Source organism: Caretta caretta, chromosome 4, assembly GCF_965140235.1.
Source record: "Caretta caretta isolate rCarCar2 chromosome 4, rCarCar1.hap1, whole genome shotgun sequence".
Taxonomy (NCBI): Eukaryota; Metazoa; Chordata; order Testudines; family Cheloniidae; genus Caretta; species Caretta caretta.
Window position 1 is genome coordinate 54,767,452 of NC_134209.1, and position 13,877 is coordinate 54,781,328.

Consider the following 13,877-nt stretch of genomic DNA (forward strand, 5'->3'; position numbering starts at 1 on the left):
TAATTTTATAGTAAGCTTATAGGTGAGGCTGAAAATGTATCCTCATGGCTTAAAGCAAGCCCATGCAAAAACTCTCCAGGAACAGAGAGGCAGTTCATGCCTTATCAGGGCATGGATGGAACAAACCCAGCCCAGCCTCACAGGAACAATGGACACTGGTTTAGGCAGCAACAAAAGAATCTATTAGGCCTTTGAGGGAGTCACCCCTTTCCTTTGGTCAGTTTGGGATTGCGATGAGGTAACGCTCACTTGACTGGGGGGGGGCGCAAAGCCAAGAGGAAAGGAAGGACATGATAAAAGGGAGACACATTTTGCCATGCTCTCTCTGTCCTACCTACATCTACAGACACCACCACCACCAAGCGACTGAATCGCTGATCAAAGGGGAGAGCCTGACTGAAAAGTAACCAGCCAGCCTGTGGTGAGAAGCATCTAAGGGCATGGCTACACTTGCAGATGTAGAGCGCTTTTAGTTAAACCCACCTTCGGAGAGTGCAGTAGGGAAAGCGCTGCATTCTGTCCTCACTGAAAGCTGCAAGCACACTGGCGTGGCCATATTTGCAGCACTTGCAGCGGCATTGGGAGTGGTGCATTATGGGCAGCTATCCCACAGAGCACCTCTTCCCATTCTGGCACTGTGGCTTGTGGGAAGGGGGTGGGGGGCATTCTGCGTCCTGTCCCAACACCCTGTGATGCATCGGTGCGCATCCCAGCAATTTCTGTGTTTCCATCCACATTTGGCACCATCTTTCAATGTTTTTTGTATTGCGCGCTCTGTCTTCCCTTTCAGTCTGCGGGAATGGAGCCTGAACTGCTGAGGAGTATGCTGACGAGTCTCGCTAGCGTGTCAAGTTTGGCAGTCGAGTTATTCCTTATGATCCAAAGTGACAGTGAGGGCTCCGATGATGATATCGACTCGAGTAACGCATATGACATGAGTTTGCTTGTGGCATTCACAGACATGCTCACCACCGTGGAATGCCGCTTTTGGGCTCGGGAAACAACCACTGCGTGGTGGGATCACATCGTCATGCAAGTCTGGGATGACGAGCAGTGGCTGCAGAACTTTCGGATGAGAAAAGTCACTTTCATGGAACTGTGAGAGGAGCTCGCCCCCACCCTGCGGCGCAAGGACATGAGATTGAGAGCTGCCCTGATGGTGGAGAAGCAGATGGCTATTGCAATGTGGAAGCTGGCAACTCCAGAGAGCTACCGATCGGTCACTAACCAGTTTGAAGTGGGAAAGTTGATCATTGGAACCGTTTTGATGCAAGTTTGCAGGGCCATTAATCTCATCCTGCTCAGAAGAACCGTGACTCTGGGTAACGTGCGTGAGATTGTGGATGGCTTTGCACAAATGGGTTTCCCTAACTGCGGAGAGGTGATAGATGACACACACGCACTCCAATTCTGGCACCAGCCCACCTAGCCTCTGTCATAACAAACAGCTGAGGGTAGCCTAGAATTCCTCCTTACCTGTAAGGGGTTAAGAAGCTCAAATAACCTGGTTGGCACCTGACCAAAAGGACCAGTGGGGGAAAGAAGATACTTCCAAATCTGGGGAGAGGGAAGGCTTTGTTTCTGCTCTTTTTTGTGTGTTCTCTGGGGAAGCAGAGAAGCATCAGGTCAGAAAACTCCTTCTCCTAAAATCATCCTAAAATGAGTCTCAATATTGCAAAAAGAGTAAGTAAATAAGGCAAGGCGCGTTAAATTATCTTTTGTTTTTAGCTTGTGAATTTTCCCTATGCTTAGAGGGAGGTTTATCCCTGTTAAGGTTTGCCTAGAGGGGAATCCTCTGTGTTTTGAATTGGATTACCCTGTAAAGTTACCTTCCATCCTGATTTTACAGAGGTGCTTCTTTTACTTTTACTTTTTTTTTCTTTATAATAAAGTTCTGTTTTTTAAGAATCTGGTTTACTTATTTGGTTAGTATATTATTCTCAAGCCTCCCCAGGAAAGGGGGTGAAGGGACTCGGGGGGATATTTTAGGGAACAGGAATGCCAAGTGGTTCTTTTCCTGAATCTTTGTCTAACTCACTTGGTGGTGGCAACAGTACCCATCCAAGGACTAGAAAGGGTTTGTGCCTTGGGGAAGTTTTTAACTTAAGCTGGTAGAAATCAGCTTAGGGGGTCTTTCATGCGGGTCCCCACATCTGTACCCTAGAGTTCAGAGTGGGGAGGAAACCTTGACAGCCTCCGAGTACATTAATCAGAAGGGGTATTTCTCTATGGTTCTCCAGGCGCTTGTGGATCACCGTGGGCGTTTCATTGACATTAACGCAGGCTGGCCCGGAAAGGTGTATGACTCATGCATCTTTTGGAACACTGGCCTGTTCAGGAAGCTGCAAGCCGGGACTTTTTTCCCAGACCAGAAGATCACCGTAGGGGAAGTCAAAATGCCCTTTGTGATCCTTGGAGACCCCGCTTACCCTTTAATGCTATGTGGCTCATGAAACCCTACACAGGGAGTCTTGACAGCAGCAAGGAGCAGTTCAACAACAGGCTGAGCCGGTGCAGAATGGCTGTGGAGTGTGCTTTTGGCTGTTTAAAGGGCAGCTGGCACCCTCTGTATGGGAAGCTGGACCTGGCCAATGACAGCATCTCCGCGGTTCTATCTGCGTGGTGTACCCTCTATAACATTTGTGAAGGGAAGGGTGAACGATTCACTCAGGCATGGAACTCGGAGGTTCAATACCTAGAGGCTGAATTTGAACAGCCAGAGAGCAGGGCTATTAGAGGGGCCCAGCGCGGGGCTGCAAGGATTAGGGATGCCTGAGGGAGCAATTTGAGGCTGAAAGCCACCAGTAATGTCTGGTGCCCTGCATGGGAGTGAAGTGCAATGGTTCCAATGTTAGTAGGAATCTGTGTTTTCTACACTGACTTGCAGTGCCTGTTTCTTTCCTGGGCTAAGGTATCTTTTACTTTATGTAGTAATAAAGAATGTTTTCAAAGCCAAAAAATGCATTTATTTAAAAGAAAATTCATTTTTTGAAAAGAAACACAATTGCTTGGGAAACAGAAAGGGCTAGGGTGTGGGATGGGGAGGGGAATGGTACAATCACAGATTTGCGTATGTCCTATTATCATACTAAGTCTTCCTGTCTGGAGTGCTGTGTAATGAGTGCTGCACTTCAGGATGGCTATACTGTATGGTGATGGGGGTTGAGTGCAATGGGTAAGGGTCGTAGTTTTCAGGGCTCGGTGGTGGCGGTAGGAACCCGGATTTTGGGGAAAGAGGGCTGGAGGTGACATGGGGTCACAAGGGAAAGAGTTTTGAGTGCATGGCTACAAGCACCTGGATAGAGTCTGTTTGGTACTCCATTATGCTTGTCAGCCGATCCGTGCTTTGCTGCTGGAGCACTGTGCTTTTGTGCTGGTGCTCCTCCTTTCACTGTTCTGCTACTCCTGCACTTTTTGATTTTCATTACTTGAATGCTGCATTACTTCATGCAACATGTCTTCCTTGCTTCTACGTGGCCTCTTTCTGATTCTTTGGAGTCTTTCGGCTGGTGATAACACGGATGGCTGAGATCTCAAGGTTGCATCTGTGAAGGCAAAATGCAACACTTAACAGAGGCAGCATTGTTCACACCAGACAGCGCAATGAAGGGCAAGCACAGTCTACACTATAGCATAATTTGCCCATCCCAAAGCAAGCGCACATAACCCATGGGAGCCCCAGAATGGTGAGTAAGCACAGGGTCAAGCGTGACTGATTGTTTCACAACTGTGCTGTCCTCTGGGTTTCTGTGCCTTGGGGAGAGCCAACAGCGGCAGGGGGCCCCTATACTGAACACTGTCCCCACATTTTCCACAGGAGTTCCACAGGAGTTTTTCTTCTTCGCTGCTGAGGGTGACCTGGGAAGCAAGGGAGGGTCTTCTACTGCAATGCGGCTTCCACCCTGGCCCATATGCAGCTTGCCTGTGTGCAGCCATGGTCCCCCCACCCCTCACAGCACAGTGGCGCAGACATGTTAGCCTTACAGGGGCAAGGACAACAGTGGCTCTCCCAAGAAACCTGCGCAAGCACATTGCCCAAGTTCTGGATGAGACCTTTGAAGAGATCACTGAGGCTGATTACCGCAATGTGAGAAAGCGCATCAACTCCCTATTCCACATCTAGGCATGCATGCAGCCCTAATCCTCCTCACCCCAAGAGCCCGCACCGAATAACTTCCTTCCCAAAATAAAAGTCACTTACCGGGAACTTCCTCTGGTGTTTGTCCTTCCCCAAGCACTGGCCGCCGCAACTGGTTATTTTCCTCCTAGCTTGAGAACAGCTCCTGGCTGCATGCATCTAGGGATTCTGGGGTGTCTTTCTCTGCCTCAACACCCTCACTCCTGCTTTGCTGCTCTTCCTCCTGCCTGCTGAACTGGTCTCTGAAGTGTCCATGGTGGTACTCGGAGTGGAGGTGGGGTCGGCTCCAAGTATCACGTCCAGCTCTTCGTAGAAATGGCAGGTCACAGGGGCAGCACCAGAGCGGCTGTTTGCTTCATGGGCTTTGCGGTAGGCATTCCGCAGCTCCTTCACTTTAACCCTGCACTGCAGTGCGTCCCGGTCATGGCCCCTTTTCTTTATATCTGCCCAAAGGTATTGTAATTCCTACAGCTGGAGCGCAGCTGGGATTGGACAGCTTCCTCCCCGCAAACACTGATGAGATCCAGCACCTCGCCATTGCTCCATACTGGGGATCGCTTGGCGTGTGGAGGCATGATCACCTGAAAAGATTTGCTGAGAGCACTCCACGCCTGGCTGAGCAAACAGGAAGGGGATTTTCAAAATTCCCAGAGAATTTAAAGGGTGGGTCTGACAGTTGGTCACCTGAGGGCAGGGCAGTAGAGTTCAAAGTGATGACAAGAGTGGCTAGAACAGGCATTATGGGACACTTCTGAAGGCCAATCAGAGCACACTAACAGACCAGGGCGTCCAACACTGGCATCGCAGCGCTCCAGCAGGGGTGCACAAAACATTGTTCCACTCACCGAGATGGAGTACTATGAGTGCTCTAGCCGCGGAGTCAGAGCACTCTACATGCCTTGCCAGTGTGGATGGGTAGTGAGCTAGTGCGCCCTGGGCTCCTTTAATGCACTTTAACTCGCAAGTGTAGCCAAGCCCTAAGTTTGTAAGGACATTGAAAGTGTTAAAATCAGCTTAGAATGCGTTTTGCTTTTATTTCATTTGATCAAATCTGACTTGTTATGCTTTTACTTATAATCACCTAAAATCTGTCTTTATAGCTAATAAATCTGTTTGTTTATTCTACCTGAAGTAGTGTGTTTGGTTTGAAGTATGTCAGAGACTCCCCCTTGGGATAACAAGCCTGGTACATATCAATTTTTGTTAAATTGACAAACTTGTATAAGCTTGCAGCGTCCAGCAGGCATAAGTGGGCACTGCAAGACGGAGGTTCCTAGGGTTGTGTCTGGGACTAGATATATTGGCTAGTGTCATTCGGTTGCTAGTAGCTGGGAGCAGATTACATGCTGGAGGCTATGCGTGAATAGCTCAGGAGTGGGGGCTCTCACAGCAGAGCAGGGTAAGACTGGCTCCCAGAGTCAAAGATTGGAGTGACCTAGCAGATCACCGGTCCAGATAACGCCAGAGGGCAACGTCTCACACCTCCGGACCCAGTGCCTCTGGCCCCCCTCAGGAAGTGAGCCGTCATATAAATACCCTGGAGTTGAGAACCATTTGGCTAGCATACGTAAGTCTTTCTCTTGGTGTTTTGAGATGCCATAGTACAGGTGCTTACAGACATGTCCTATAGCAACAAGCAAGAAGGTGTTGGTTTGTTTCCCCTGTGCCAAGAGACAATCCACCTTTGGTAGTGGTGCATCAGCCACCATTTTACCACTAGCCCTCCACCTTCCCAGGCTATGAAACCTCGTGGTGGACCATCTCACCGGGTGGACAATACTCTAAGCAGCTATTCAATAGCTGTCCAAGACAGCATTCAGCAAGACATCTTTCACAGGTGGTGATTCCCAAAATTGGTTCTGATTGGATGTGAACAGGTCAAGGAGTGCTGCAGATTCTGTTCCAGAGGAGGAACCTGTGCTGGCTCCCTGGACACCCTACTGAGCCCATGGCCACCAGGGCTCTTGTGTGCTTGCTTACTACCCTTGCCAATTCCCCAGATGCTGAGAGTTCTCAGGAAGATCATACAGGATGCAGCTATAATGATGAAAGCTTCAGTGTGGCCTGTACAGTTTTGGTACTCGAACTGCATGCACCTGTCATCATGGTCCCTGATCATGCTCCTAACACACCCAAACATGAATGCACCATCAGGGAGACAAGTCCTGCGCCTGGATCCGGCATCCCTCTCTCTCTCAGCCTGGATGCTGGCTGGCTGATGTCTCTTGAGAGGGTAGCAAGCCTTGTGGATAGGGGGGAAACAGTAGATGAGGTATATCTCGACTTTGGTAAGGCTTTTGATACTGTCTTGGATGACCCTCTCATAAACAAACTAGGGAAATACACCCTAGATGGAGCTACTATAAGGTGGGTGCATACTTCCAATTTCTTTAACAGATTGGAAAACCATTCCCAGAGAGTAGTTGTCTGTGGCTCACAGTCAAGCTGTAAGGGGATATTGAGTGGGGTCCCACAGGGATCAGTTATGGCATAGAGAGTGCACTTGTAAAGTTTGTGGATGATACCAAGATGGGAGGGGTTGCAAGTGTGTTGGAGCTTAGGTTTAAAATTCAAAATAATCTGGACAATCTGGAGAAGTGATCTGAAGTAAACAGGATGAAATTCAATAAGGACAAATGCAAAGTATTGCACACAGAAAGGAACAATCAGTTGCACTGTAGCATGGTGTGCACTCACTGCCATGGCACCTCCTGCTGGTTACCTCAGGAATTAGCTTTTCCATCTCTAGAGCGCCTTCTGTTGGGCTGTGTCTCTCCTGCTGTTGCTACTTGTCTTACCACTGGTGTCCGTGTAGGCCCCATGAGCCGTGGTGCCCCTTCTCTGGGGTACTGCCCCACAGTAGTGCTCCCAGACGGAGGGGTCCTCTCTTTCCTGGGGAACTTCAATTCCCTAATCCCACCTCGCATCAGTGACCCACCATTGCCAGTCTTCATCTAGCCCTGTCTCTTGGGCAAACTGCAGTCTGAAGTGGCCACTCATCCTGGGCAAGGAGGTTGGACCGGCTGCCTCTTCCTTCCCTGGCTGCTTCCCCACAGCCCCAGTACCTCCTCAGGCCTTGGACGCAAAGCCTCAGCCGGGGAGTTCGCCAGGCTGGAGCTCCTCAGCTCCTCCTGCTCTTCCCACCACTGCTCTGTCCAAGGTACCCCTTTCTGCTTGCAGGCAGCCAGTCTTTCCCTCTCCAAGGCTGGAGAGAAATTGGCAGCCCTCTGGCCCGGCAGCCCTTTTATAGGGCCCATCCTTTATGCCCTCTGCCTCCACAAGGTGCAGCCCAAGAAGACACTGATGTCAAAAAGATTCTTATTTAATGTATTTGGGCCCATTCTTGCCAGAAGTGGAGTACATGTGGAGAATACATCTCGAAGAATTAAGTTACTGTAGAGTAAGTAAATAGTTACTTCTTTTAAGGTTAAAAAAAACCCCAAACCCTTAAACAGATGTGATCTTTAATTAAAAATATATTTGGAGAAAACAGTATTTTGTTTGGACTTAAACATTCTTATGCAATGTTTGCTATCTAAATCTTGTAGCATTGTACTAATATATGAAAACCAGAAACTTTACTAGTCTGTTCAGGTTCACAGAAACACAAAGAACAGATAGCATAAATGGTTTAAAGTAAATTCCACTTCGAAGATTTTTTTCCCCCAATGTTGTTAATTTACGGTATTTTTATAACAGAGGTTGAAACTTTAGAACTATACTTTCTGAGGACTATAAAACGAATATTGTCCATTTTTGACCTTTTTGTGAGCATTGAGGTGGAGTTATATTGACTGACTTTTTTCACAGAGTGAAAAAGCATTCACAGTTTAAAGATTATGGGCCAGATTAACCCTGGTAAAACTCCATTCTCGTCCTACGAAGTCCCTGGACAGGGTTTCATGGTTAATGCTAATTTTGGCTGTTGATCTGTTGTATGGCAAGTCACTTGAGAATTTTGGCCCAATACCAACTGACTTCATAACTTCCATTCAACCCTGTCTATGTCTATTGAAAATAGAATAGGGGATAACTTCAGAGCTGTTTGTTACATGTAACATTCTATTATTAGAAAAGGTCATCCTTTTGAGGATCAGACTCATTTTAATTTGGATGAATGGGAAGGGGAAGCATTTGATGAAGATTAATTTATTTTCTTTGTGACTATAGAAAAACAGAATGGTATTTTCTAAATATGTTCAAAATAAAATTCCAAAGGGTAATCTGGATGAGCTGCACCAGAGATATTGTAACATTTGGGGGAATTATCTCTCAACCACTAATGCTCCCAGAAAATCAGTAGAGTCAGGCAAAGGCACGTGAATATTTTCCAGAAAGCTGTTACATGTATCTGAAATAATGGGTTAAAATGGAAGCCATTTTATAACTAACTGTAGCATTTGTTATAATTCACATTTCTGTATAATAGGGATTTAAAAAACCAAAAACCCAAACATACCAACTAGATAAAAATACTATGTTGTGGAGTAGAAATTGGTTAGATTGCAGGATATGCTGGGGGGGAAGTCAGCGTATTCCATGTGTATAATAACGTATGTAAAACTAGGAAAGTAAGTGTCGTTTGATATATATCGCAGGTGCAAATGTACCTATAATTATGACTGTAGTTCTGACCCTGACATCTACTGGAATTTTCTTCCTGAGCAAAGGTACAGGAAAAACTACAGAAAATACAAAGAGGTTGAGAGATAGCCACTCGCCAATGTTCTCTTTTAGAGACACTGATACTTCGCATGCCAGTTGATTTATTGCCAGCTCTTATTCTTATATTATGTCCTAGCAAAGGTCATAAGCTATTGCTGGAAAAAATGTTAGCCCACTTTCCCCCTGCCAGTGCAAGATCTAGTTCCTATGTAGTAGGCTTAGCTAACGTTAACTTACTTTACTAAGCTTTATTCCATACTGCAGGTGTCACTTTAACAGTGTTCTGTAGTTGGCTTCCCTATAGGGGATCACATAAGTGCCATTTTCCCCATATTTGGGATTGAATTAAGGCTCTGTCCCCACACCCTTGCCTTGTGCTAAGGCCCTGTACCCTACCAAGTAGCAGCAAGAAGATGGCCTGCCTCCTCTCCAAGCAAGACAAAGGCAGCAGCATAGGCCCCTATATGTTTGTCCCCTGTCTTCCTTGGCAGCAGCGGTCCCCTCTCCCTCACTCTGAAGAGGCAGGAGTGAGGCCTCAGTGGGTATGTCTACACAGCATAGAAAACCGTGTGGCTGGCCCGTGCCAGCTGACTCAGGCTCAGGTTACAGGGCTGTTTCATTGCTGTGTAGACTTCCAGGCTTGGGCTGGAGCCCAACCTCTGGGACTATCCCACCCTGCGGAGTCCTAGATCCCAGGCTCTAGCCTGAGCCTGGAAGTCTACATAGCAATGAAACAGCCTTGCAGCCTGTGAACCCGTGTCAGCTAACACTGGCCAGCTGCCGGTGTCTAGTTGCTGAGCAGACATATCCAGCGTTACACCCTGGGTCCTGGGCTAATTTGCTGTGGTGGGCGGACCCACCATTTCACTTTTCTTCTGAGGCAATATTGGATAGGGTCCTCTAGAGCCATAGGTCTTGCAGGTAACACCCTATTGAGATGGATGTGGCAGTTAACCCTGCTCAGATCTATTGTTTCAAGTGATCTGCAGATTCAGGTAGGTGTCGCTGTATCAATTACTCGGGCCACATTTTCAAGTATTTCTTTGCAACAATGAGGACTAAACTTAATTTTTCTTAAAATGAATGGTGAGAGTCTGGTGTAACCACATGACTTCAGGAGCTAGTATTCTAGGCCTGGCCCTATAATGTTTATGCCTTAATCTGACCTAGGCTGAATTTGGAAGTTAAATCTTCATAAAAAAAAGTATAAAATAATGTTTTTTAAAAATTGGCAAAACCAAGCAATGTAGTAAAACAATTCTAGCTATTCCTTTTCTGCAAAAGCCAAACTGATATAGCTCTCACTAGGCTGGTATATTCAGAAATGAGAAGTTGATTTCAAATTAAATAACTTCCTGGCCTTTGTCTCTCCTTTAGTTTAGCCTCTTTCATACAGGAAAGATGTACAAATTCAGATAAAAGCATGAATTCTGATTCTGATGTAAAGAAATACTCAGGTAAAAAAGACTTGACTCTGTTCTGTATCTTGCTTTTTAACAGAATATTTGAATTCAGAAAGATTATTGGAAACCGGGAGAAATGCCAGAAGCTGGTTCCAAGAGATTATCCAGTGTTCATTGACAAGGTATTCAATAGCAAAAAATGTAACTGTAACTAAAATTATGTTCCCACATATTATATATGAGTGAAGTGAAATTAAGTCTTTAGTAAGCTCTCTGTACTGGAGAGGAAAGAAGTTAGGTTTGGTGCAATGTGAATTACAGGTTTTATTGATGATTTGGCTCAGCCTAATGTCAGTACAGCATGTGTTACTGATTTGAGATCAGAATTCAGGGCATGATCTTGGGCCATCACAGTGGCAGAAGAAACGTGGTAAGCATTTGCGGGGGGAGTATATAGTTTGCGCTAGTAGTTCCTCTGTCTGACTGAGAAGTGGCATTGAAAGATTCCAGAGGGATGCACCAAGCTGTCCGTCAGTGAAAAGACCACTGAAATATTAAAGAAAGGAGTAAATATATAGGGGAGGGTGTAGAGGTGGTTGGAGATTATAGGATTCCACTGGGAAAAAGAAGAAAGCATGCTTTTCATGTAACTAGATATGTAGTAATTAACGTCGTGAGAAATTGCATATCTGCATTCAGTATTATTAAAGAAGCACTTATAGTAGCGCCCAAATGCTCCAGTGAGGATTTAAGGGCCCATTGTGCTGGGTGTGACACAGACATATATAAGGGACAATTCTGTCCCTGAGATTATAAAATCCAAAAGGTATAAACAAAGGGCTGGGAGAGAGGAGTAACATACAAGCAAATGAAAATGGTGACTGGCATAGTTCGGTAAACCAGATATTTTGGTATTTTTCATTGAGAATAGAGGTAGTATGAGGAGAATGTCAGGACTGTTGGAGTTAGTAAGGAAGAAAGGAATGGGAAGGTGAGAAGTTGTTACAGTTAGTCATCTGTCTGTCCATCATCAGCAGACAGGTTTTTACATCATTGCAGAGGTGAGTTGTAAGAAGGGATTTATTAGGATAGAGCAATAGCTGTACAGATTTTATTGTGAAGTTTTTCCCATCCTTTGGGGTGGCATGGGAGAAAACACAGGTGTGTCCAAACAAAAAAACAAAAACAACAACTCAATCCCTATTTAGGCTTTTAGTGCATTAAAAACTGAATTTTGTTATAACAGCTGATTTTTATTTAAGTGAGGTGGAAATGGCTCGTGGTAGACTTTTTTTCATGCTCATGTATTATAATGATTGAAATTATACTTTCAAAACTGCTTGTGGATTTTTGTGCTAAAATTTGATTCCAGCCTAGGAACCCATACATTAATGTTCAGCCTTCAGTCCATATAAAGTGTGCTGATCATACACACTTTTAACTTTCAGTTCTTTCCATAGGTTGAGGAGCAATCCGACTGTAAAATACTCAATGGGCACTTCATTTCCCCTTTGATTCACTACATTCCCAATATCCTGCCAACTGAATCCATCATAGCAAGGTAAGGGAAAGGAAGTAACAATTTGGTTCTGAAACTAGCTCTGTAGGTGAAATCAAAGAAATCTATATTATAAAAATTACTTATACTACATTCTTTATTACAGCTACAATCAGAATACTCAGTTTTGTTTAAAAATGGTTCAGACTGTGATCTGTGTTGAAAAATATTTAGATGTTTTAAGTTAGAATGAAAACGCATGTAGTTCATTTGATGGTTCCATCTTTGGATGAATGGTTTATTTTCTAGATGAGCTTATTCTAAATTGGGGTGGTGCTAGCAAAACAAGACGTGCTATGATGTGGTTTAATTCTGAAAATGGAAATGTAATCCCATTAGAAAAGTTTTACATGTTCACTTAGTAAAGTTTTAATTACTGGAACATCTATAACTACATATTGATAACTAGTTATGACGCAGGAAAGCCAGAGAATTCTAATATGACTATGATCTGTTCTTAACTACCTCCTTTGTAAAGGGGGGGAAATGGTTCATATATAAGCAAAAGTACTAACAAACAGCCTTGACTTGGATTTATTGGCCTTTGTCAGTCTGCCACAACAACAAGTAATGTTTTGAAACTGATCTGTTCCTTATTTTTAAAATACTTGTTTTGTTTTGTTTGTGAAATATACAACTCACATCACATGTCCAAGATGGAGAAATGCAATTCCCTTGCAAATATGAATTTTTGTAAAGGCTAGCAGTTTATCCAAGAAAATAGTTTCTCATTTCTGTAACTGAAGGAAAAAATGGATTATTTTCCTAAGAAACACTCTATATTTATTAATTTATTCCACTTTTATTATCAGAATTTAACCATGTATGTATGCACACAATCTGTTAACTTCACTGTAGCTCATACATTGAATTTGGTTTGTGTTTTGTATTTGAGAAACCAAACAAAGTAGTAGTACCCTTGAGGAAGTCTTGTTATGCATACACACTCAAGCAGTTGGGTGGTGGTGGTATACTAATAATCTCACCATCTCTCAAGGTTCACTGAGCCTTGCTTTGGAGTTAGGGTAGGGAACATCATTTTGTATTGGCTTCTAGCTAGCAGAGCTAGACTTCGTGCTAGCAGAAGTCTTAAGTTTGTCAAGCTTTGCTTTGGGCATAAAAATTTACTTCAATCTAGGAGGCCTTGAAGTCATGACATCAACAGCTGTGACCAGTCAATACATCTTTGTTACAGCTTACCTTCTCTGAAGACATTATTTAAAAAATGCTCAATAGGCATCCATAGTGTCTTCTTTTACTCCCTGTTGTTGAGTATAACGGGAGTCACTACTTAAAATTCCTGGCCTGACTGATACCACAGCTGAAAATGCAATTTACTAATAGTTTCCACATACTCTCATGCAGTGGTTAGATAAGTTATAGGTGCTATTAAAAATCCAAAATACACTAGGTTAGATAAAGACAAGTTGATTTTCTTTCAAACTCATAACATCAAATTAAATCCATTAATAAAAGTTATTTTGAGTTTTAATGTCTTCATGTGTGAAAGGCAGCACTGTAGTGGACTTTGTGTGCTTTTCAAATATGGTTAGTTTAGCTAGTTGTGTGTGAACGTTTTTCCATAAAGAAGCAATTTTATTGCACCAGGACACCCCCCTGTGGTGAAAAACCAATAGCTCAACAGAAGTGGTTTGCTTGTGTAGGTTACAGCTGGCCTGAGAAAAGCTTGGCGGGGGTAAAGGAAGGAATAACCGAAGAAACTGAGTGATTTTGGGGGGGGAAGAGGATGTAGAAAACCGTTTTTTATATATAGAAACACTTGTTGGCTGTATTTTTTTTTTTTTAAACTGTATTGTTCCTTTTTAATTTTCACTTTTAGTTCCCGCCCATTTAAGGAGAAAAGTGTGTGTGGCTTAGGGGATCTAGCCACGCTTGCCTAATCTCAGGCTCCACTTCTCTATTCAGTAAAGTTTAGAATACAATAATGAAGTGGTAATCTCATTTGGAGCGTGACCTTTCAGGTTATAACTCCCTTTCTTCTTGGTGTTTGTGACTTTCTGAAGGTGAAAACTTTTGGATGTGCTCTTAATTTCATTCATGAAAAAATTATATTGCTAGACTAACGGCAGTTTGCCTGAGCATGTAACCAAAC

The 13,877-nt window shown here is 44.1% G+C and overlaps 1 protein-coding gene across 1 annotated transcript in view; it reads left to right on the forward strand.

Moving 5' to 3' along the window:
- The window catches only part of ABHD18 (abhydrolase domain containing 18), a 52,036-nt gene that overhangs the window by 13,344 nt on the left and 24,815 nt on the right, over positions 1–13,877 (forward strand). The window contains exons 3-4 of the mRNA XM_048847319.2: positions 10,304–10,388; positions 11,667–11,767. Of these exons, the coding sequence (XP_048703276.1) occupies positions 10,304–10,388; positions 11,667–11,767 (186 nt within the window). The remainder of the gene's footprint in view (positions 1–10,303; positions 10,389–11,666; positions 11,768–13,877) is intronic.